Source organism: Gopherus evgoodei, chromosome 15 (assembly GCF_007399415.2).
Source record: "Gopherus evgoodei ecotype Sinaloan lineage chromosome 15, rGopEvg1_v1.p, whole genome shotgun sequence".
NCBI classification, from domain to species: domain Eukaryota; kingdom Metazoa; phylum Chordata; order Testudines; family Testudinidae; genus Gopherus; species Gopherus evgoodei.
This window is the reverse complement of record NC_044336.1, coordinates 15,067,412-15,092,704: the sequence shown is the minus strand read 5'-3', so window position 1 is coordinate 15,092,704 and position 25,293 is coordinate 15,067,412. Positions and strand designations below refer to the sequence as shown.

Sequence of the window (25,293 nt, the reverse complement as noted above, 5' to 3'; positions counted from 1 at the left end):
TCCAGTCCACACCTGTGTCTCTCTGATAACTCTTCTTGGGTATTTCATGTCAACTTAAATCCATTCCAGTTAAAAGTGAACACATTTTTTTAATCACCACCTCTGTCACTACGAAAACACAACCACCCTCAGACCACTAACTTTGGAGAGAGGGGCAGGAGAGATGCATTTTTATCTCCTTTGCTATCCCTTGACCCACATGTCCATGCTGTCTCTAAATATCGCTGCTTCTTCCATAACATTTCTAATATCCTTTCTGTCCACACAGCCAAGACTCTTGTTCAAGCCCTCATCTCCAAACTTGATTCCTCATTTCTGACCTCCCAAAACCATCACCTCATTTCTGTCCATACAAAACACAGTTGCTAAGATCATCTTCCTTACCATGGGACCTCTCCCCAACCCCCATTCCACTGCATAAGGTCAAGCTTCTTGTTCTCATCAAAACTATTCACATCTTTGCCTCTCCCTACTTATGCTGCCTTAACCTGCTCCCTGTTTGTTTCTCCTACAAACGATTTTTGTACTTTCTTCCATACAACACCCTAGCCATGAAAGAACTTGCCTGAACTGTGATGCCAGTGGTATTTGTTCTGGTGTAGTGGCTGAATCTGCTCTTGAAAGTTAACATTTAAAAAATGATGCAAAGTTGATACCACAAATCATTAGAAACATTACATGGTCATATACATGGCCATTGTCATCCATGAGCACTAACCAAGAAACAAACACTTTTAAAAAAACCAAGGACATTCACAGACAAAAATAATGTTAACAGAGTTTAACTTGAGAGAATATATTAGTAGTTTAAAGGTAAAAGATATTAGAGGGATGTGCTGTAATTGTCCCAAAATCAAGCATTATAAACTCAGGAAATCAACCTAGAGCTCAGGCTCCCAATGAGCTAGGAGCCATGCAAGCTGCTCAGGAGTCAAGAAGTCCGGGCTCCTTTGTAGCCCCACCAGATGGGCTGCTGAGTGGCCAGGTGGGTGCGCTAGTAGGAAGCCAGTCAGGTTTTTCAGTCAGAACCTTCCCTGAGTTTCATCAGAACTTTGTTGGAATTGAACTGCCCTAATGGAATGTTTTGTTTTTGATGAATCAGCAAATACTGATGAAAAGATGTTTTATTGGAATTTTTATGACCAGCTTTGTTAAGGAGTGGAAATACACAGTTAAGGCTCCGAAATAACCTTAATTCTGCTCTCTGCTGACACCATAAAGGGAAAAATTCTAACATGTCTTTTAAAAAATCAGTTTAATCTAATCATAGAATATCAGGGTTAGGAGGGACCTCACGAGGTCATCTAGTCCTTGCTCAAAGCAAGACCAATCCCCAGACAGATTTTTGCCTCAGATCCCTAAATGGCCTCCTCAAGGATTGAACTCACAACCCTGGGTTTAGCAGGACAATACTCATCTGGGATCAAAAACAAAATATCTTAATCATAACTGTAGTTATTGCATAATGTCACAACAAGACAGAGTTAAGTTCATTTATTTCAATACGTGGCTTGTTTAGAAATTAAATGCTCTCATTTCAGTAAGGGCCATAGATATCACTGTCACCTGCCCTTTACAAATGTGCTGTACAATCATATGCTCATCTCATCATCAGAGAAAGTTGTTATATTGTTCTAAAGGGCAACAAAAATACCCTTATCTTTCCTTAAGTGTGGTGCCCATACCCTCTTGTTAATACACCTGAACAATTTTAGCCTCTTTTTGCACCTGCATCACTTTACTGACTCATTCAATTTGTGATCCACTATAACCCCCACCTTTCACTTTGCATTAATTCTAGCTTTGTACATGGACACTCCAAACCTCCATCATTCACAATCAGGACCACCACCCCCAACTTTATGAGATTGGTTAGAAAGTTGGAGATTTAAAAAACTAATAAATCACTTCATTTTTCAACAAACTTCCAATTTTCCAGGACACAATTTTTTTTTTGTTTCTTGGCTAGGCAAGTGGTGACTTCAAGAAAGGGTTTGTTGTTTGCCAAGTACTCAGATAGCTTGAAAAGCTTCAAAGTCCCAAAAAGGGGAAGATGCAGTTGCATGCTGACCTCACAACTCCCTGGCTTAGCCTAGGTAGGCATAGAGGCTAGGATCAGCACCCTCTGGTCCTGGTCAGATAGGCAAAGCCCCTCTGGGTATCTGGGGCTCTTAGAGAAGTTCAACTTCGTGATCCCAAGTCAGCCTGATGAAGTGAATGGAGACTAGTAATATTTCAAAGCACCCAACCTTCTACTGTCCCATTTGTCATCATTCAAGAGCACCTGTGTAGACCCTGCAACCATGTAAGAAGTTTATCTGAGCCCCCTCACAAGAAGTAAAATTATAACAGTGATTATCATAAACATGGAGGCATATGGCAACTTAACATCCCTTGGTGGGAAGGGATGGATGATTACACTCCCTACAAAACTCACAGATAACGATACCAATCTGTGTGCAGAATAGACCACCAGCAGCAGAGCCCGGGGTGTGGAGCAGACCAGGCAGCCCCTCCATTACACCAATTTACTCCATCCTGCCCTCCATGCAGATCGAGGGAAACAGGCCAGCAAATGGGGTTTACACAAGCCCTGTTGGGACAACGATCTCTCACCCTCCGAGTTATTTCTGGGCCCAAAGCGATGGGAAAGTACCCAGCATCCCCGGGGAGCAGCAACACACCACTGAGATCCAGTTACACCCCACGCACCCCCACCCACGGGAATACACCAATACCACCAAGAACCCCCCCTCCATCCTGAGAGGGTGCGGCTGCCCACTGGGGCGATAGGAGGGCGCCCTACAGCCATCACCAGCGTCAGCAGAGACAGCTACAGCACGGGCAACGCCCCCCCGCAAGCGGCTGAGCTGCCCTCCAGCGCTAGGGAGGGACAACCGAGGCCTGACCCAAGGACAAGCACGGGATCCCGAGGAAACCCCAGCAGCTGACCCTGGAAATGGGTAAAGACAGCCGACAACCTCCTCCTCCCCCATCCACACCCATCAGAACCCCCACCAGAACCCCCACGCCCCAATGACTGACTAGAGCGCCTCAGCCGCCGCTCCCGCCTATATACCTTCCGGGGTCCTTCCACGGCTTGTCGCGCCACCGGACTGTCCTGGTCAGAGCCTGCCCAAAATTCAACACAAAGCCCACAAAGGGAGGCCTTATCCCCCTCTTTCTGACACACACTATTTTCCGCCCCGTCCCAGGCAGCTGATCGAGAGGGAAGCTGCAGCAATGGGGGCCCGGAGGAGTAGAGTTCTGCAGGCATCGCACGGGCAGCCCCGAACCAGGGGCCTCTGTCTCTGCCCGGCGCCCGGCCGGCGCGGGATTGGGCGGGGCTCTCTGGGTGCAGGCCATCTGTTGTGGCGGCGGAGCTGGTTCTCTCCTGGTGCTTGTCGCCGTCTCCTGGCGAGCCCGCTGCCGACATGGAGGAGCTGGACGTGGAGCCGCCGCTTACTGTAGGACAGAGCGAGCCCTCGTCTGCGGGGGGGCTGGACACCCTCTGCCAGGAGCACTGGGGCGGGCGGGCGGGGTAGAGGGGAGCAGGGAACTGTTGTGGGTCACTTCAGCTTTTCACCCTCGTGCCTGTGCATTGCTGACTGTCTCCCTTCGTTAGCACAAATGAGCCCGCCGCCAAAAAGATACAGTGATAATCAAAGCAGCACCCAGCGCCTTTCTGCAGTAGATCTCAAAGTGCTTTATGAAGGAAGGTGGTATCATTATTGCCATTTTACAGATGGGAAAACTGAGGGCATGTCTCTACTGCGTTTGAGAGCAAGCCTCCCAGCCAGTGTAGAAAGATTTGTGCTAGGGGGGCTTGCCCTAGTGTGCTAAAAATTGCTGTGTAGATGAGCCTGTGAACCGAAGCTGGGATTCTTACTCCCAGATGCAGGGGAAGCATACCCTAAAATAGGAGGAGGAATCGTGTTTGCCTGTTCTGTTCTAGAGAGCAGCTGCATGCTTGACAGTCCCTGTGCCCTATCTCCTAACAGCTGATTCCTGGGGTGGACTCCAAAAGGAAGAAATTGTGTTTTGCCTGGGCACCTGGAGAGATGCTGGTGTATGAAACTTTGTTCCCAAAAGGTGGATTTTCTCTTTTATCCTTGAGTGTTTGTCTTGGTGGAGTTTATTAAATACTAATGCAGAGCAAACAGGGATACTCCTAACCTCAAATGTTCAGAAATTGTGAGTTAGGCCCCAAAATAAATTGGCTTAAAATGAGATTTTAAAATAAATTTGGGGTTCTTTTTACTTGCCTTTCCAAAAGCTTGGAGTACACTCAGATCATGTTCTTTTAAGTTTTATTCTGCAACATGAGACCTAGAAACTTCTTGAGCAGTCATTTGACTCCAGGAGTTGAGGCTTCAAGAACACCACCAAATGGTGTGAGAGTTGAGAATTCACCTTATAAACACTAATGTGACTGATCAGACTTAGGAATTAATATATTGAAGAGATTTGTATTTTCATTATCACACAATTATTAGTGGGGTTTTTTTTTTTTTTTTTTGGAATTGAGTTTTACAGAGTGTTTGATATTTTATTACTAGTTTTGTGCCTCTTGCCCTATTTCTGTGCTGACTCTTAGACTTCTTACCAAATAAGAACCATTTCTGAACTAGTTAATATTTTAAGAACCATTACTTTAGGCTTTAACTTTTGAAGTCCAGAAGCATATTACTATCCCATAGGGCTGAGATGGATTATCTACATTAAACATTGCAGAGTAGTAGCATTCCTTGGGCTATTTTATGGTTTACATGCTTCATTTCAGAATGTGCAGAGAAAAGGCCAGGCTGCCCCAACATTTTCATTGTTCGCAAAGATCAAGATGTGTACTCACAGACCTTACGCAAACTCTTCAATGAATCCCATGGGATCTTTGTTGGACTCCAGAGGAGTGAGGAAGAACTGGCTGGGAAGTCAAGGAAAGCACAGTGAGTAAATAGAAATGCTAGATAGTTTTGAAACAAAAAGAGAACATGTCAGCTTCCCTGTCCCCTATGGAGAATATGTCAGTAGTGAGGCACAATTCAGATAGACTGTTCTGTGCCACTTAATAGTGGAAGGTGGAGGCAGGTGTGGTGTCTGTGTATCTCCTTCGGTTGGTACCCTTGTGAGTTATTAAAGGTACACTTCATACAGTACATACTTGTTGTTCATTGACTGAATTTATTAAAGAAACATATCTTATCTTGATTGTTCCCTTTATTTGTGCCCAGTCTCCTTCACTGCTGATGGATACTCTCTCATCTGTAGACAGGAGGTAGGAGAGCAACCCCCCTATGACTGATGTGTTTGCTGCTTACAGAATGTCTTGGTAGGAAGTGAGGCAAGGTGATACGATAATAATTTTGCGGTGCAGGAAAGGACCAATATGTTGCTCCGCTTCTTCCACCAAACATATGAATCTATATCCAATGAGGGAGATAATGAAACTCAGATTCTCTCAGCTGCTGACCCTCTGTAATATTGTGTAACTAATTTTTCCACTATCCATTTTACAAAATTAGGCCCCAGTCCCGCAAATAGATACGCTTCTCTAGCAGTGTGGAGCCCCATTGACTTCAGTACAGTGCAGAAGGGGTCTGCCTCTGCAGAGAAACTTGCAGAATGAGGGCCCTACTAACCTGTAGGCACAAGCTAACAGTAAATAAATCTCTCTAAAGAAAGCCTTTGTATTCTTGGCAGATTGGTTCGAGTGAGTAAAAACTACCGTTCAGTCATAAGAGCCTGTATGGAGGAGATGCACCAGTTGGCTAGTAAGTTCTTCTCTGTTTAAGAAGAGACAGTATTCGAGACCATAAAAATAACATTGGCAATTGTAATTTGTTATAACTGCTGTAAAAGTGTTTTCAGATTTTAGTAACTGTTGAGACTGCAGTTCCACCCCTGCGATGCAATGTCAATTTGTAAACCTAGGGAGAAACTTTTTTCTTTATTTTTTAATAGAATTTTCAGAATTTACTCTTGCACTCACTTTTTAAAATTCTTATTCTTCCTAATTTATTTCTCTGCTCTTTAATTCTGTCCTTGATCTTTTCGATTGCTTCACAGGTCTGATGTTTTTCTTTTCTCAAGATACTTTGTAATCTCCCACTTCCAACTGCCTCAAACAGTCATTCTTATTGTTCCAGGCTTCTCATTATTTATTTATCACTCCATTAATTTGGGATTCCCTCTCATCTTCTCTGCTGGGAAATGCAGCTTCTAACTCTTTAAGAGTCAGAAGAGTAGGTAACCATACTGGATCATTAATACAAGTGTAATGTCCTTGTTTCATTGTCACTTTTAGGCAGAGTCTGATGATGGGTGGTGCCATCCTTGTTCTGTTTAGTTAATAGGCTTTCTTTTGCATGTGGAACCCCTATCTATTACTTTGGTCTTTTCCTTACTCCTACTCCTCTTGTACTGCTGAGCATCGTATATCATATATGTAATAATGACATTTAGCAGGACAGTTACCACAAACAATCAATGTTGAAATACAGTCCAGCAACCAAAATTGTTTCCAGATATAACATCATAGAAAGTCAGGTCAGGCTATGTTTGCTACTGTAATGAGAGTAGATGGTACTACCTCATCAAACCCACTGCCTTGTGAGTAGCCCGGGAGGGTGTAAGGCTAAGGGCACAACCCCTGACAGAAAAGCCCCACTGCCTTGTGGGGGAATTCGGGAGAATTCAGGGCTATGAGAGTAAACTGAGACAGAAAATCTGGAGTGCAGCACCAAAGATATTTTAGTATCTTTCTGGCAACTCCTGCAGCACTTCGGATCCCAGATGTACTGGTTCTTCCTCTCCTCTGGATTTACCGGTGACGTCGAGAGTGGGGTCTGATGCCTGGGCAATTCAGGGCCTCCATATCATCTGCCTAGGCTTGCGCCCTGAAGGGGAACTCCAGCTTTGTCTTGAGCATCAACATAACACGGGAGGCAGCAGTCACCAGTTCTAAGCTCTTACTCGATTGGCATAGAGTTGAGCGCAGGGGCTGTCTCCAACGGTGGGAGAGATCATTGTATCTCACTGGACAACCACTGCCTGCCATAAAACTGGGCAGCCCCTAGACCATAGGGTGTTGTCCCGCCACCATCTGCCTGCTTCAGTGAGTGATAGGAGCTTATCAAAACATCATCTTTAAATGTGACCGATATTGCAAAGATTGTCTCTCTTGAGTGGGTCTCTTCAGCCACATTCGCGGCTGCCATAAAGCCAACTGAGTAAATTCTTTACCTCTCAGGGGTGTATACCCATGGTCTCTCAAGACTGAAAGATGCCTACTACTGTAACATTATATGAATTTATTATCTTTCCACAGAGCTCTCAGAATGATGTTATGCATTCTATCACACTTATAAAAGAGATCAGAACTGTACAAAATTAATAAAAGGTGCTAAGTAACTAAGGTCATATCTAGTAACATTTAAAAATTTTTGATAACGAGACTGGAGAATGACCACGCATATCCTTGGATCCAAACATGAAACTGCTTCATTTCTGAGCAGTGTCATCAGAGGGCTGGAAAAATGTTTTTGGGGTGTTTTGACTTCTTTCTCTCTCTTACCTCAGATTCTACCCGGGACCCTGAGCTGCAGTGCCAGCACAGCACCCAGGTAATTTACAAACATTGTATTGTGAAATCTAGTCACAACTGAAAAAAACGATTGCTGGCAAATACACCAGGCAAGTATGTTGTGATAATGATACGTTCTAAATCTACTTCATTAGTCTTTTGCATTGGTGGTATAGGCAGCAACATGCTGCTTATGTTGTAAGAGATACAAGTTGTAGGAGTTCTGAGAGCTCTGGGTGCTCTGACGTAATCTATGTATAGATCCAATTTTATAGACTTCAGATACTCTAGCCTTTTAACAAAATCCAACCATGAACTAATACCCCAGCCTCCCCTTAGAGCCTACCTCTCTGATGTCCCACCCCAAAACTGATGAGGCTTGTAGCGAGCCTTGAAATCATGCACTTGAAGCAATAATGGAACTATCTTCCAGGAAGAGTAAAGAATACAAGCTGTGATATTATCTTGTCAGCATTAATATTGCCCTATTGGTGTTTTCCCTCTGTCATAACTTTTCCTTGGGTTATAAATTCAGACCTAAGTTATCTTTATAGAACCAAAATAAACATTGTAACTTTCAATTGAGGTCTTACTTAGAACCAAAATAAACATTGTAACCTTCAATTGAGGTCTCTCAGATCCCTGAGCCTTAATGTCAGAAAGAATTCCTGTACTATCTTAGTGTTGACCACAGATGGGAGATGGTTTTTGTTTTTTAATGTGCAAGCAGCTTTGAAACTTCCTAAATCAAATATGTGGCCCAGTGTCTCATTTTACTACTGATCGTCTCTGAAATGTTAAGTTCACTTCTTTGGACAGGAGAAGTGTTTTATTATCAGAGGAGTGGATAAGGAGGAAGGCTGCTATTTGACATGTTGTGGTTCAAATGCCTTTCTTTGGTTGCTATGTTAGGAAACTCGGGAGTGACTTTTGCATATGAAACCTGTACCTGTTGCTCCTCAGGTCTCTATTCTGTCCGCGATGGAGCTGATCTGGAACTTGTGTGAGATCCTTTTTGTTGAAGCAGCGCCAGGTGAGAATTGGAGTATAATGATGTTAATAGGTATTTTTGTTTGCATAGGTATTTGTTCTAGAAATGTACCACATGCCCATCGGAACATATCTTGGCATGTCTCCAAAAGTCATACTAATATTGCCAGGAAGTGGCAACAAACCCTACCCCAATGCTTCCTGTCTCAATTGTCTTCTCTGTCTAGCACTGTGCCCTAAACTAATAGACCTCTTTCCCTTTTCCCGCCTGTTCCAGTTTTCTCCTTCCTCTGTACTACAGTGGAACTGGAGTTGGGTCATAGTACATGAAATTAATAGAGAAATGTGATATCAAGCAGAATTTTTTCTCAGGTTGTTGAATTTCAAGGGTAAACAACTTCTAAGTACAAAATACTATGAAATTCATAAGCATACACTATATATAAATGCTAAGTATCACTTACCCATTAGGGTCCACATTCTTTGGTGCGGGTCCACATTCTTTGGTGCAGCTCCACTGACTTTAGAGTGTCTTCACTGACATCAGTTGAATTACACCAGGAGAGGATTTGGCTTAGGATTTCAATCCAAGTTACTTTTTAGGCAGTCAAAATATGTAAACATATGCTGCCTATTCAATCACATTATCCAGAAGAGAGGTTCTCAAACTGGACTATTTGATGGTGGTTTTGTTGAGAGCAAATGAGTTACCTGGTGCTACTTTTCCTCCTCATTTCCAGCGAAAACAGATTTGAGACGAAAATAAAATGAAGAGTAAAACTATGGGCATTATGTGGGCAATATAAGATGTATGATAATTATTCATCATCTTGTTTTTGAAGTGCCTGTGGTAATTGACAACAATGTTGTTAGCTAGCAACCTTAACTAGCTTTGTTTTGTCTCTCTCTGTCATGGAGCAGGTTAATAGTCAAAGGAGCAAATCTCCTTTCAGTTTGTAAAATTTTGAGTTTGTTAATTTGGCAGCAGCCTGTTGTTCTTCCATGGCCTTTGGTGGATTGAGCCTGGCAGATAAAAATCCTATGAATGAGTCGGAGACCTAGGCAGACTTGTCCTCTGCTTTTGACTGTGGGAAATATATTATGAAACCAATAATGTTAGAATCTTAAAACAGCAGGGATCTGATGGAGAGATGTATTCTCTTCCTACAGCTGGTCATCTCCTGCTTCACCTCCTCGACTGGGTTCGTCTTCATGTGTGTGACGTAGACAGCATGGTCCGTGAAGTTCTGAGCAGTGAAAATCCATCAAAGCATAAAGACTTCTGGAATGCTGTGAGTAAAGAAACTGGTGCTCTCTCCATCAAAGAAGTTTATACATTTGCATGTGTGCTCTGTCCCTCCTTCCTCATGAGTGGCTTTGTACGCTAGATTGCATCTCAGAAACCATTTGGCATAATTGCTAGTATCTGCTTGGAGGGATTCCTTCATGAAGACTGTTATCCTCACCCCTAGAGAGGATTTCAGATCAAAATAGAGGCCAGGGCCAGCATGGTATAGGGAGATGTTATAGGGCCACGCCACCTGGGGCGCCCTCCTGCAGCAGGCCCTGGCATGACAGGTCCGTCCATAAAAGGAACATTCTCTCTGTGTCTGATTCAAAAGCCCACCTTTAGGCATAATTAATTTCTGCACATATACAATAGTCTACAGTATAAAATCATTCTCCCTGAAATCCCAGAGTATAGCAGGTTCACAGCAGTTTTTCATGCCATCTCCTGGGACATCATTTCCAGCTCACTCTCTTGAGGGAGAGTCCCATCTCCAATCTTCTCTGTCTTTTCACTTTCATCCCAGGGCATCACTCTCTAGGCTGTCCACCTGAGAGCTCCCAGTGTCACTTTTCCCCCATGATGCTTCTCTGATAGCCCCACGTCAGATCTTCTCTGAGAGAACTCCCTGCAGTGTTCCTCCCATGCAGGCCTCCCTACCTGAGAGTCCTGCCCTGCTTAAGGAATGTCCCTGCAGGATCAACCCCTTGTTCTTGGTGTGGTTTCCCACAGTTCTCCATTCAGGAGTGTTGCAGGGGGTATTCCTGTAGTGTTTCATTCACCCCAGCCCCCCTCCCTGTGAGTCCTGCCCTTGCTCCTGGGATCCACCCTCCAGCATCAACTTTCTTGTTTTGGGTTTGGTTTCCCCTAACCAGGGCTGGTTCTTCCCCTGGTTCCTAGAGGCCTCCTCATGAACTGTCCTATAACTCAGCAGGGGGTCCCCCAGCTTTCGCCAGTCCTCACCGACAACATGCTTCACCTTCTTCCCGCTGGCTCTGTTTACTAGCTCTCCTCTGCTACTCCTGTTTCTGTCTGGGTCTCTCCTTTCTTCCCCAGGCAGTTCTCATCTCCCCCTTTCTTGTCTCTCTCAGGCCCTTTTCCTGGCTGAGTCCTCCACTGTCTGTGTCTCTCCATTAATATGATCCAGGTGCATTTAAAATCAACTGGGAAGCAGCTGAGAAGTCATGGACTCGCCTCCTTCTTAAAGGGGGCCTTCACCTTGTGGCAGGAGGCTTGTGCTTTGTGAGCGTTTGAGTTAACAATATCTGTAGTTGAAGCACTTTTGGTTCCTTTAGCTTTTCGAAGCCATACATGTTAACTCAGTTAAAATTCACCTTTGGTCTGATTCTGCATGAAAGTGGTGTCTCAGCATTCCTCCTGCTTGGTGCTCACGGACTGTGGTGGTTTTTGCAGGTGGACATCTTCGTGCTGCAGGGCCGGATGGATGATGCACGGCATTTACTCTCTAAGGAAGCCAGTGCCAACCCCACATCGATGGGCATGTGCAAAATTCTGGATGACTTGATGAAGAAGATGCCCATTCTTAGTGTATGCATGCAGCAGCCATCTCATACAGTTCCTTTGGGGAATAATACATGCAGTGGTCTGTAGTGGGGGTGGCATTTGTAGTCCAGTCTGTATCATCTCACCTGTGGGCCACTATAACATAACATCCTGGCCTACTGACTACTAAAATATCTGAATTCTGATGCCTTCTGGCTGTGACATACATGTTCTATAACAGGGATAGGCAACCTATGGCACGTGTGCCGAAGGTGGCACGCGAACTGACTTTCAGTGGCACTCACACTGCCTGGGTCCTGGCCACCGGTCTGGGGGTCTCTGCATTTTAATTTAATTTTAAATGCAGTGTTTTAATTTTAAAAACCTTATTTACTTTACATACAACAATAGTTTAGTTATATATTATAGACTTATAGAAAGAGACCTTCTAAAAATGTTAAAATGTATTACTGGCACACAAAACCTTAAATTAGAGTGAATAAATGAAGACTTGGCACAGCACTTCTGAAAGGTTGCCGACCCCTTTTCTGTAACAACCCAAAAGACCCAAATGCAGGGAGAAGAGTATATTATGTTAAAAGGCAACATGGTCTTGGTGGTGATTCCTGTTCTTACTCAACGCTGTGGAGAGAGACACATTTTTCCAGTTCTTCAAAATATTCTGATTGACAGCTCTTACACAACCTCCCAGAGAACTTTCCTTTTAGACTTCATCCGCACATCTCCACCTCCACACATGCTGCAGTGGCCTTTTTATGGTGAAAAGGCATCAGATGCTGCATTGTGGTCCCCTGTGGGTTCCTGTACACTCTGTCACTTTGATATTTAAACGGCTGAAGTGATGGAGAAGCTTGCTAGCAGCATACATCAAAATCCTTGCCGTGGGCCAGTGTTTTGTTTTGCCCATGAAAGGCTTGTTTGACAGTCATGCTGAATGACAGTTGAAGAGGCTGGACTTTGCATTTGCCTTATTGTGTGTATGTATCTTCCCGGTTCAGACTGGCAACACCCAGACACTGACTGAGATGGAACTGAAATGGCAGCATTGGCATGAAGAATGTCAGCGGTACCTCCAGGATGGGACCTTTTCTTCCAATCTCCACATGGAGTCCATCTGCAAGGTCTGTTGTGGCTGGGAAGGAAGGAGGTTATGTTCACAGATTTGAAGGCACCAGTAGCCGTCCATTGGGGATTGGGAGTGCTGTATGGACACAGGTAATCTTAGTCTGCTGGTCAAAGCAGGAAATTTAGAGTGGTGGACTCTGTGTGACTTTGGGCAAATGGCTTCCCCTTACTTCACCTCTCCATAAGTCAGGCAGTAATGCTGGTTATAGAATTGAGCTCACAGGCATGTTTTGGGGCCTGATTAACTATTTGTGAAACACTTTGAGGCGCTTTGCTGAACTCTGCTATCATAAGTGCAAGTTTGATACCATCAGCTCAGACTGTCCCCTCAGTACAATGCTTTGGTCAATGGCATGCCCAAGAGCTGCTGTTCTTTTCCTCTTAGTTATTTGATTTTAATTAAGTTGTTGGTGATTGCATGTCCTGTTAGTGGGTGTGATGCCAAGAGAAGCAGAGCTGAGGGATTTAAAGAAAGGAAGTTAGTATTGAAGATGTGAGTCTTTGAGGGCTTACGGTGGCATTTCTCTTTCATGCTAGATCCTGCTGGGAGATGAGAATGCCATACTGGAGAAGAAGGAGCTCATGACTACTTGGTACCACTTTCTGGTCACCCGACTTGTCTACTCCCATCCAACTGTTAAGCCAGTGGAACTTCGCTTCTATGCACAGGTAAGTCTGGGTTACTGCGTTCAAACCACATGGGGAAGGCTGAAGTTTTACAGGGTCCAGGTATTTGTGTGATTTTTCCCACAGAGTTCGAAAGTGGATCAGCAACCTACAGGGAGTTCCAGACATGCTATGAGTGAAAAATTTGCAGCTGACCAAGAGTTTTCAGTGTGTCATGTAACTGGTTCAGTTTCTACTTGAATGTAGCAAACTGCAAATACCTGCGCTAATTTTCTTATGTCATAGTGTTCAATCTGTTCTAGGAAAACAGAGATGAATCCTGTTTGACCCTTTCAATCATTTGTTTTGTTTATCTCCCCCGGTCACCCCAGTTTTTCCCCCAAAAAGTTCTAAATAAGGCTGATGTGGCCAAATCTCTTCTCCTGCACTGTCCCCATGGCCCTTTGCACTGAATGTGTCTTGTCTTTTTGGGGCTTCCACAGTCTAGCATGGACCTGTTCCTGGGAGGAGAGAGCAGCTGGGAACCTCTAGACAGCATCTTAATGGCAGCCTTTGAGTTCGAGATCCATCAAGTGATTAAAGAATGCAGGTTGAGTTTTAGTAAGACTTTGACTTCTTGGTTATACAGCACTGCTTCTCTGTGCCCTCGGTCCCGCAGCAAGCTTGCATCTCTTATGGAGAGGAGTCTGCCTGCATGTAGAGATATGTGCACATAATAAGGACGATTGAGCCTCTCTGATCTGTATTTTAAGGACTTTGTCAAGAACACGTCAGGCAGACAGCAATTAAGATAACATTCCACTAGGTCTGTGACATAGTGTCACTTGTCTGCAAGTCTGCTGGGTTAGGGCAGTGTATTGCTTCTATGACAGTTGGAAATGTCGCCAGAAAACATAACGAGTCACTTGTCAGTTACAGGCTGATATTTTCTTCCTTTGCTTTTTGAAAATGCAGCATCGCCCTGAGCAACTGGTGGTTTGTGGCTCATCTGACTGACCTGCTGGATCATTGCAAACTCTTGCAGTCTCACAATCTCTAGTAAGTGGCTCTGCATTGTTTACTCAAGTGTCCAGGGGCTAGAGATAGGATCTATTAAGGAGAGTTGATAGAAGGATAATGTAGTATTTTCTTAGTGAAGAACTACATTTCAGAGATTCAGAGCGAGGGGATGTGCTGTATATTCCAGTGAAATCTATGGAATGAAAAGGAAAATCCAAGTGCTGCAAGAAGTGATGTTGCAGGAGAGAATGCCAACCTGCCACACCTCTGAGTTGATACTGAACCAGCGCCTCAGAGTGATGTTAGGGTCTTCTGTGCTGACAGCAGTGAAGTTTTTCCAGATGAAATAGAACTGACTGTGGTTATTAGAGATTCCATGATACATTTTGAATGAAGTAGGAGTATGAATCCTCTTGCCTTCGCTGAATTCCAACTTGAGTAATTGAATCTTATCTAAATTTCACTTGCAGTTGCAGTTGGCTAAAGGATCTTCTAAATTATTTTTTAGGCCATGTCTACATCTAAAATTTTGCAGCGCTGGTTGTTACAGCTGTATTAGTACAGCTGTATAGGGCCAGCGCTGCAGAGTGGCCACACTTACAGCAACCAGCGCTGCAAGTGGTGTTAGATGTGGCCACACTGCAGCGCTGTTGGGCGGCTTCAAGGGGGGTTCGGGGAACGTGAGAGCAAACCGGGAAAGGAGACCAGCTTCGCCGCGGTTTGCTCTCGCGTTCCCCGAACCACCCTGCAAACCTCAGGGAAGGAGACCTGCTTGCTCGGGGTTCGGGGAACGCGAGAGCAAACCGCAGGGAAGGAGACCTGCTTGCTCGGGGTTCGGGGAACGCGACAGCAAGCTGGGGAAGGAGACCAGTTTGATTACCAGAGGCTTCCTCAGGTATGCTGGGATACCTGCTTATTCCACGGAGGTCAAGAAAAGCGCTGGTAAGTGTCTATACTTGATTACCAGCGCTGGATCACCAGCGCTGGATCCTCTACACCCGAGACAAAACGGGAGTACGGCCAGCGCTGCAAACAGGGAGTTGCAGCGCTGGTGGTGCCCTGCAGATGTGTACACCTCCTAAGTTGCAGCGCTGTAACTCCCTCACCAGCGCTGCAACTTTCTGATGTAGACAAGCCCTTAGTTGTGGAATGCTAGTAAACAGCTGTGCTGTCTCTCCCAAGAGGTGGCTGATTTTCAGTGGCATTTGTAAACCACATTGAGCTACTCTAGGATGAAATATACTGTGTAAATGGAAAGTCTTTATCAATAATAGCTTCAGCAGAGTCTTTTCATTGAGATACAACCTTGCAGCTGCTAATGGGTGTGTTTTGAGGGATCCCACTGCAATAAAAAACCTTGATGTGCATGTGATGTAGAAAAATGGACTAGTTTAGAGACTTCTTAAAAAAACAAAAAAAACTTGTAGCCTGGACTGTGAGAGACACTTAATAAATTAGGTAATCGCATGGTAATCTGAGTATATGTTAGGATTAAAGTGTATTACTTTTCTGTTTCAGTTTTGGTTCCAATATGCGTGAATTCCTCCTGCTGGAGTATGCCTCCGGGCTCTTTTCCCATCACAGGTAACAACTCCTTCCCTGCGTTCAGATACCAGACTGACACGGGGCAACAAGAGAAACCTTCAGGTCGATGATGTGAAAGGCAGCCCAATTAAGTTGCTCTTGTTATGGGAAGGGATATTGATCAAGCTGTTTGACCAAGCCTTTGGGCTTCTTCTGCTAGAACCATGAGTTAAAGAGCGAAGAGATCTATTAGAGACCATCAAGTCCCTACACCATAGTTTTAGTGCTTTGGTCTTTTCTAGTTATAAATGTCACAGGTAAAACATGTTATCGCTGCAGCCCCAAGTTTGCAGAACAGCTGGTGGTACTCCAGAGCAGTCACTATAGGTATCAGTACTAGTAGAAGCCAATTTAAGTCTCAAAGATGAGTGACTGACCTAACCAGGGGTCTCCTACAGTGTGTTACTATTCTTAATCCTGACTCAAATCCCTCTCGTGGCTATAATAAAGTGCTTCATTGAGAGTTCTCCTTAGAAGGAACATTTGACCTCTCTCTCCCCTCTTTTGTAGTCTGTGGCAGCTGGGGGTAGATTATTTTGATCATTGTCCAGAATATGGCAAGGTTTACCTGGAGCTTCATATTGAGCGAATCCCCCTCAACACAGAGCAAAAAGCCCTAAAGGTGCTGAGGATCTGTGAGCAGAGACAGATGCACGAACAAGGTGATTGACTCTTCATGACGTTTCGTTGCCTTATAGTGACCTGGTGTAACTAAAAACTGACTCTCCATTTCTCTCTTCTCCCCACTTTATCCCAAAGTTCGCAGCATCTGTAAAATCATGGCCATGAAAGCTGTGCGGAACAATCGCTTAGGCTCAGCACTGTCCTGGAGCATCCGAGCCAAGGACGCAGCATTTGCTACACTCATATCGGACAGGTGGGTCTTTGTTACTCTCTAGACAGAGCAGAACCTTTTAGAGACATTGCAGTAATGGTTGGGGAGGGAAGCACTGTCCTGAGAAGGCTCTTGTGAAGGCAAATTGAGATAATCTGTTAGAACAGAATCTTCTTCCCCTTAGGACAAACTAGTGCAGCATCTGTGCTAGTGAAGTAAATCATTGACCCCTTTCAGAGACAAAGGATTGTGCAATACTTGTAACATCCTTCTTCCTTAGCCATTTCCCTTCTCCTTGCCACTCTCCTTCCCACCTTCTGCAATCCTCAGAAGACAAGAATAGGGAGAGAACAGACCTGCAGATCAACTTAATCTTCGGTAGCAGAGGAAGTTAACCTTGTTTCACAGAGATCCTAGTTTTGAACGGAATAAACTATTCAGTACTTAAGGAACGCCCTACTAGTTCGAACACGGCTGGGAGAAAGGAGATCTGGTTTCTGTTTCTGACCTGCACTAGGCTTCCTGTGTGATCTTTTGACAAGTCGTATCATATATCTGCTTAATTTTTTACAGCTGGGGGAAATGGGGAAAGTACCTGTGGCTCAGATAGGATTAGATTGTAACTTTGAGATCAGTGGGTAGAAGGTGCTCTAGAACAATGGTTCCCAAACATTTTGCTAAGGTGACCCACAAACTGCATTGTCTTCTGTGATCCACCATTACCTATATGCACATTCTGCCCTGTCATCACAATCCTAATCCTGGGCAGCTGAGTGGCACTGCAATCCTGTGTGCCAGGTCACAATGCCCCGGAGCAAGCAGCTGGGATGAGTTGTCACTGTTGGGTGAGCACAGGGCAGGCTTGGTTTCCAACCCACATTCCCCACAGGCCACCCTGCTCACTGGGCTAGGAGAAGTGTATGTTTGCCTAGTGCCCTGTGATTCATCTAGAATCCTCCCACAACCCCCAGGACCCATTTGTTTGGGAAAAACTGCCATAGAAGCGCAGGGTATTATTTCACATTTGAGGGCTGAGTAACCTGAGAAAGAAGCGCTATTTTTGTCTTGTTTTAGGAGTGGGAGGGACCATATTTGCTTGAATGGAATGTGGAAGAAAACCAGCACAGGAAGCAGACACTGAAAGCAGCAGCGTAATAAAGGCTAGACTGGAAAAACTCTTAGGACTTAATTTGCTCCTGCTGCTTATCAGCTCTTCTGTGCAGTAAAAAAACAAAGCCTTTGTTATGACCTGGCAGAGCTGTTTATGCATCGGTTTGCCTCAGGACTGCTTGCTGTGCTGCTATTCTTCCACCTTTGCTTTTAAAAACAAATCCTGGTGACTGCAAATATCCTGAACAACAAAAATAAAGAGTGCGGAGATGGGTGTATTAAACATACACAATAATACCTGAATGGACACCCACCTCCATGGAATGGTTTTGGCTCTTTAGGAGGGTGATTAAAACAGAATGACATTGGGTAATAATCCCTCTAGATTCCTGAAGGATTATTGTGAGAGAGGCAGCTTCTCAGACCTGGACCTTATCGATAACTTGGGACCCTCCATGCTGCTCAGTGATCGGCTGACATTTCTTGGTGAGAATCTCCTGCCTGCAGACCCTTCCTAGAACTGCTTTAAAGTGGTGTTCACCCTAAAACCATTGCTCTGGGGCTGCTACTGGTTCTCTTAATTTTTTCGCCCCTTTACATCCTGAGTCCATTACAGATGTCAGGGGGAGAGCAAATTACTATATGTGATTTGGGATGTCGTCCTCTTGCTGTTGTCGGCAGACTTTTACCTCAAATTGCATTCACAGAAGATCTCTGATGTTCCACCTCAGTTTGTGCAGGGCAGTCTTGGGCTCTGGGGTTTATAAATCTAAACTAAAATCTAACTAAATAAGCATTTATTTTTCCCATCTGTTTCCCTATCTAGTGGTGCTTCCTGTGAGGAGTTAGTGATGAGAACCTGGAAAAACTTATGTGCGGATTTTCCTAGATCCCTACAAAGGCAAACCCTTTGCACTAGTTATCTTGCCCATATGGTAGTTTTGCCGACTGCATAAAGCTCTCCAAAGTACATCTCCACAGCTCCATTTGTTCAGCATGGAAACTCCAAGCTCACAATGAGGAGGACTTGACACCATACAGGAACTAGGGGGCTGGGCCTCTGCCAAATAACACCGGAAAGGCTCCATCCGCTTTCTTTCTATATGCACAACTTCTTTCCCCTGGTGGCACCAAACCTTACGCTGCTGCTGCTACCTGCCTGTCTTTTGGTGAAATCCCTTCCCTCCACAATTAACCACTTCACTTCCTAGACGTCAGATCTCATCGTAACCAGGTCCTGGGGATTCAGAGCCTTACAAAAAGACCAGGAGTACTTGTGGCACCTTAGAGACTAACAAATTTATTTCAGCATGATGCATCTGAAGAAGTGAGCTGTAGCTCACGAAAGCTCGTGCTGAAATAAATTTGTTGGTATCTAACGTGCCACAAGTACTCCTGGTCTTTTTGCGGATACAGACTAACACGGCTGCTACTCAGAGACTTACAGGTTAACAAAGATCTAAATTTCCAGTACAAGCAATCAGAAAAATCAATGCTTTATGGAAAGCCTTTCAAACCCTGTTATGTCCTAATGCAAATACACAAGCAGAGGCCCACTTCTCCCCTTGCGGGCCATCTTTAAAGGAAATGGTGACTTGCAGAATGTGTTTGATTTAAAACCATTCTGAGCTATTCTGGAAGATGCTGCACCAACGCTCACTGTATTGCCCTGAACAAAACTGGGGTGTTGTCCTTTAAGCAGGTTTAAGTGGTAAACAACAACAAAGGGAAATTTTCCTTCTGTCCCCACGCTGTATGTATTAAGCTATTTTAATATATAAATTGTACAAGATTCCAACTTCCCTCTTTAGCCCAGACCTGCCAAAGGGCCCAGTCCTCCCCGTATTTAAGTTCTGGGAGTTTTACCACAGACTTCATAGTAGCAGGATTAGCCTCTTAGTTTTTTGTAACGAAAGCCTGGGATCTTCTGACAGTAGCTAACGTTTTACTCTCCTCACCCACCACACACACAGGGAAGTACCGAGAATTCCATCGGCTGTATGGCGAGAAGCGGTTCTCTGAAGCTGCCAAGCTGCTCTTGATGCTGATGACGGCTCATATTGCTCCATGTTCCTTCTGGATGACCCTGTTGACTGATGCTCTTCCCCTCCTGGAGCAGAAAGAGGTGAATGTGGAGTTCTGATGCAACAACACAACCACCATACTTGTTGACCCACAGGCATCTCTCTTTTTCCTGACAGGAAGTAGTTGAACACAAATAGGACAGGGTATCTCAGAACTACCTGTCCCCTGCCTCATGACTGACACAAGGTACACTAGCGATTCTCCATACTTCTCATGTAAATGAGTTAGATTTGGCTGTTCAAGAAATGTGTGGCCATGTGAAAGTCATGGCCAGTGGTGGCAAGGAGGACGCAGAGGCACTTAGGACAAAATTAATCTCTGATGTACATCCTGTGAAATCCTTGTTTACACTAAGATTGCAGGTAGTAGGGGATAAGGGTGTAATTCAGCCCTCTCCTTTCAAAGTAGCAGACTCAGTGCACTGTTGAGGATTGAGGCTGGCTACAGACCTGCCTAGTTGTTTTGGGGTTTGAAGTTGAGATTTTCCAGTGTGAATCCCTCTGGCTTACAGTCCGTCCAGAAAATTACAGCCTCACATGTGCAAGACCCGTGACTTACCAGGTGTTAAGTGGTTCAAATGGAGCATGGGCATGGGCATGCGGAAGCATTCTCCTCTTGTTGATCTGTCCCTCAGGAGCCACTCGTTCTAGATCCCTAGATAAGTGGTTAATGTTTTAAGCAAACAGTCTCTTTCCCACAGGTAATATTTTCAGCAGAGCAGACATATGAATTGATGCGCTGCTTGGAGGACCTGACAGCTGGAAAGACAGATAACCAAAAACTCCAGGTAATCTTGCCTGAAGTCAACTGGATGATTCAACTGGGGTAGCATGGGAAAGAGGAAGCAAGTCTCCATAACACTATGCTTGTTCCTAGGTTGATGACGTTGAGACTACCAAGGTGGAAATCCTGAGACTTGCTCTTGCACGAAACCTTGCCCGAGCTATTGTCAAGGAGGGCACGCTGGAAGGATCATGAGAATGGGCTCCTGCAGTAACTCTGTGGCATACTGTACATAAAACTGACTGCTTTTCTAAGAATAAATGTCTTGTTTTGCATATTTCTAGCTGATCTTGTGCCAGTGTTTTGTCGTGTCTCAATGTTGTTTCAAATCAGACAATGAACATGTAGGAAGTCTCCCCCCACTCCCTATTCCTTTAGCAATAACATTTGCTTCTGTTACCATTTCAGTTGTGTCATCTCCTGTAACTAGAACTGAATTTGAACAGACCTTTCAAACCTGATAGATTTGACACCACCTCCTTTTGGTTGATGGATTGAATCTCATGGCTTCCATAAACAGCAGCCTACTCCTCACTGTGTCACAAAGGGTCGCACACAGAGCAAAGTAGGGAAAACAGTTTATTTAACATGCAGCAAAACAAATGCAGTGGAGATATATTTACAATATGACGGCTCAGTATGACGCTGCAACCTCAACCTCTGAACAAGTAACATTCATAGTTTAATTTCCAAAGCTTATACAATACTTTTCCCCACAGTGAGACTATGGTACCTTGCCCTTTGAGTGTACAGCCTGGGCACTGCAGTGCCATTAACAAGGAGGATGAAGCTATTCTGCAGAAAGCACTTGTGCTCTTCTGATTTCCTCACAGCCACCAAGAGAGTCACTTCTAGGCATCTAAAGCAGTGAAACCTGTTTCCTAACAATACGTTACAGCACCTGGGGCAGACTTAAAGAGCTAAGTGAAGCCCCAGATGTATTGTCTACAATGCCAGTGAGGCCCGTGTTGAAAGCAGAAAGAACATTCCTTGCTCGCCACCTCTTTCCAACAATTTTAAGAACTCAGCTGCTGCTTTTTTTCAGGATCCAACAGTATCTTCCATTCACTTAAAGACAACGGAGGAGGCGACAGGCCTTGGTCCTGAGTGCCAAGCCAGCGCTGACACTTAGCAAGCTGAGTTTGGATTTTTACTTCTACACTTACCTTTCAATGGCTAGTGCCCCCTTCGCATCGGTGCCTGCTGTGTCTTTCACTTCTCCTTGTGGTTTGTATTTCTCACTACTCTGAAGAAAAACATTGAGCCATCGTGGAAAGTATAAGATGGCTAGAAAGAATTCTGAGCTTTACTTACAGTAATGGGTTTTATAACCTTCTCTAAATCCAGCAGCACTTCCTCATTTTAGTTTTATTCCTGCAATAGGCTGGAGTATCTTCCTACTGTACTGAGTCTGTGGACAGTCTGGCTGACCATTCCCTTCACAGTTTAAAAGCTGTTTGCCTGTACCTTGCACTGCTGGAAATACTATGTCTAGTGTAATTAAGTTTCCATACAGCCACCCCACATGCAGAGTGGGGTGAAAGGTTACAGATTTAAAACAGAAAAAAAATGCTTCATTAAAACAATTTGCTAAAAGGTCACCGAAGGATTGTTTAGGCTTGAAATTAAGGGGGAGGAGGAAGGAGTGCTAGAATCAAACTTTCAATGTATTGAACTAAGTCTAATTCATGTAGATACAGGGCTCACTTGTGTGAGCCCCATGATTTAAAATACAGTTGGTTTTCCCCTTGTGGAGAGAATTGCACTTAGCCACTTAATACTGGGAGCAAATAAAACAGGGTTCTAAACCCAGCAGTGCACCATCACAGCCTAATGGATCCTGCCTTAATCTGCTCATTATAATTAGATGTCCTATAGCTTTACTATTTACATCTTGTATGCCTAGTCTTTTCAGGAGAACACAGTATTCAACTAATAATGCTGCCTGCAGAAGGGGAACTGAGAGGCTTTTCTCCTTACCCCTGGTCCAGCCTCTGCACCTGATTAGTGGTTGCACTGAGGCTGCTGAACTGGAGTTGCCATCCTTTATCAGTGTAACCTGTGCTGTCCACTCAAAGACAACTGGAGCGCTTTGGCCCTGTTGGTTTTACCTCCTTGCTACACACATTTCCTCTCCCCCATACTATGGAATGTGATGAAGGCAGAAGAATACTCAGCACAGGCATGTGAGTATAAAAAATAGCATGAGCTGCCTGGAAGAGAGAGAGTGCAGAGGCAGCTGGGAGTATAAAATAAAAGCAAGCAACTAAAGAGAGAGTCCCACAATGTGCAGTTACTGTCTGAATGGGCAGCGCTGGCTGCTGGAGAGGAGAACAGAGGGGGCGTGAAGTGTTTTACTGTAAAAAACCCTCCTGTCTTGGAGCCAGTGGTTACTGCACAGCATGCCTAGAAGGTTCAGTTCTGGCATCAAGGAGGCAAAAGCCTTAGTGCAGGCACAGACATTAGGGCTCTGCAGCATTGAGGAAACTCGGGATGGCATCATAACCCTTCCAGCCTGTAGGCATCCCTGGACAACAGCAAAGGAGGAAGCCGACCAATCCCCTTCTGGCTACAGGTCTCCCTTTCAGAACACCGTAATTTCAAGTTTAATAACAAAGTGGAAGATAGAACCAGATTCAACCAGAGGCCAAGATAAAGCAGCCAGCAAAGCCTCCCACTGGCTGCCACTCAGTTCATTCTTGGCATAGATGCCCCGGGCCCACTTCAACCCGAGGTAAAACATTCCAGACTAAAGCTACAAGCGGAGTGGTCAGGACATGTAAACAAAGCTAAACATCACCAGTGGATAGCATGTGTGCCCCTTCCACGTCACATTCATTCCAGTCCCTTTGGGATCCCTGCCTGGTCCTGTCATGGAGACTGTGGCGGACTCGCTGGGTCATAGATCACCCCACTGATCTACTGGGGGAAACTGATCCACTTCCCCAACCTCTGTGCTGGGCTGGTCTCCCAAAGTGAAAGTCAGTCTGTACCTCAGCCTCACCTTCTCCTGCAAGGAAGAAGAAAAACAGGATGTTAAAGTAACAGCCTCCCCTGGAGCAGGAAGGCCATGGAACCAGTAGCAGCAGGAGAACAACGGCAGTGCTCTCTAATTACACTTCGCTGTAATAACATTTTAGAGCCCACAATGGCTCTGTCCCGATACCCCATTTGGGGTAAGTGGCCAGCTTATGTTAATGGAGCATTTCTGGATACTTAATAAGGCTGATTTATTTATTCTTTTGTTTGTAAATATGAGAGGTCCGTCTCTTGGAGTGAAACAGCAGGAGAAAAGCACTTACATTGCAATACAGATTCACTGTATACACTGACCAGCGTTTGTACTTCAGCTGCTTCCCAGTGACCCTACTAAACACATGCTTTAATAGTGCTAAAAGAGTATGACGTCTCAAAACGAAACAATACTGCGGATTGTAGAGGAAGGATCCTGACAGATTCCTATTCCTTAGAGAATAACTCGGGGAAAAAGAAATTTGCTTTCCCCTGGTTATGTGGCTTTTCTAGATGTTCCACAAAGTGAGTTATAGAAATCCAACAAAACCCCATTATCTTTGTACCTCGGGATCTAATACTTTTTAACTGATGCTGTAAATGCCACTTTTACCACAATCTTCAAAAAACAGTAAGTAGCAAATGTTCAGGTTATCTGAACAATCAAAGGTCTTCTTGAGTTCAGACTCTGAACTTTATATACTCTAGCAACGTAGGGCTGGAAGGGGCCTCACGAGGTCATCGAATTCAGCACTCTGTGCTGAGGAAGGACCTAGTAAACCTAGCCCATCCCTGACAGGCGTTTCTTCCAACCTGTTCTTAAAAACCTCCATTGATGGGGATTTCACTGCTTAGAAGCCTATTCCAAGACTTAGCTACCCTTATACATAGAAAGTTTTTCCTAATATCTGACCTAAATCTCTTACTGCAGATTAAGCCCACTAGTTCTTGTCCTACCTTCAATGGACGTGGAGAACATTTGATCACTGTCCTCTTTATAACAGCCCTTAACATATTTGAATACCGTTATCCGGTTTCCCCCTGAGTCTTCTTTTCTCAAGACTAAACATGCCCAGTTTTTTAACATTTCCTCACATATTGGGTTTTCTAAATTTTTCATCATTTTATTGTTTTCCTCTGGATTCTTTCCAATTTGTCCACATCTTTCCTGAAGTGTGGCACCCAGAACTGGATGCAGTACTCCAACCGAGGTCTCACCAGTACTGAGTAGAGATAAAAAATTACCTCCTGTGTCTTACATACGACAGTCCTGTTAATATACCCCAGAATAATAATTGCTTTTTTTCACAACGGCATCATATAGTTGGCTCATATTAAAAATGCGATCCACTAAAACCCTATAACCCCCAGATCCTTTTCAGCAGTACTACCACCTAGCCAGTTATTCCAGATTTTGTAGGTGTGCATTTGATTTTTGCTTAAGTGTAGTACTTTGCACTTGTCTTTATTAAATTTAATCTTGTTCATTTCAGACAAACTCTCTAATTTGTCAAGATCGTTTTGAATTCTAAGCCTGTCCTCCAGAGTACTGGCAACCCCTCCCAGTTTGGTGTCATCTGCAAATTCTATATGCATACTCTTCACTCCATTATCCAAGTTATTAATTAAAATAGTAATGGACCCAGAACTGACCCTTGTAGGACCCTATTAGATATGCCCCCCCAGTTTGACAGCAAACCATTAATAACTACTGTTTTAATATGGTCATTCAAGCAGTTGTTCACCCTC

General features: G+C 44.4%; 2 protein-coding genes across 4 annotated transcripts in view; one reads left to right on the top strand and one right to left on the bottom strand.

Annotated features, from left to right (window-relative positions):
• The first annotated feature begins 3,328 nt into the window (after positions 1–3,328).
• On the top strand, positions 3,329–20,815 carry NUP85 (nucleoporin 85). Of its 2 annotated transcripts, XM_030534998.1 has the most exons (19): positions 3,329–3,467; positions 4,002–4,092; positions 4,784–4,946; positions 5,701–5,771; positions 7,579–7,622; positions 8,546–8,615; positions 9,743–9,864; positions 11,274–11,410; positions 12,385–12,505; positions 13,047–13,178; positions 13,619–13,725; positions 14,091–14,174; positions 15,654–15,719; positions 16,230–16,381; positions 16,479–16,596; positions 18,050–18,150; positions 19,638–19,789; positions 20,450–20,536; positions 20,626–20,815. In XM_030534998.1, the coding sequence occupies exons 1-19, from the start codon at positions 3,435–3,437 to the stop codon at positions 20,725–20,727; spliced, it is 1,953 nt and encodes a 650-aa protein (XP_030390858.1). In that variant the 5' UTR covers positions 3,329–3,434; the 3' UTR covers positions 20,728–20,815. The 2 variants fall into 2 exon arrangements, with proteins under 2 accessions (XP_030390858.1, XP_030390860.1); XM_030535000.1 differs by lacking the exons at positions 3,329–3,467; positions 4,002–4,092 and adding an exon at positions 5,232–5,275 and having other exon boundaries at positions 4,886–4,946.
• Positions 20,816–21,100: 285 nt separating this feature from the next.
• GGA3 (golgi associated, gamma adaptin ear containing, ARF binding protein 3) overlaps positions 21,101–25,293 on the bottom strand; it is a 34,982-nt gene continuing 30,789 nt past the window's right edge. For both annotated transcript variants that reach the window (XM_030534380.1, XM_030534381.1), the window contains one exon: positions 21,101–23,542. In XM_030534380.1, coding sequence (XP_030390240.1) covers positions 23,432–23,542 — 111 coding nt within the window. In that variant the 3' untranslated portion in view covers positions 21,101–23,431. The remainder of the gene's footprint in view (positions 23,543–25,293) is intronic.

What these genes read in the sequence shown, in the direction of transcription:
- NUP85 (XM_030534998.1), top strand. Translation starts at nt 3,435, where the DNA reads ATGGAGGAGCTGGACGTGGAGCCGCCGCTTACT. An exon ending in TTGCAGTCTCACAATCTCTA is followed by an intron (nt 14,175 to 15,653) that starts GTAAGTGGCTCT and finishes TTTCTGTTTCAG; the next exon opens with TTTTGGTTCCAATATGCGTG. An exon ending in GAGACAGATGCACGAACAAG is followed by an intron (nt 16,382 to 16,478) that starts GTGATTGACTCT and finishes TTTATCCCAAAG; the next exon opens with TTCGCAGCATCTGTAAAATC.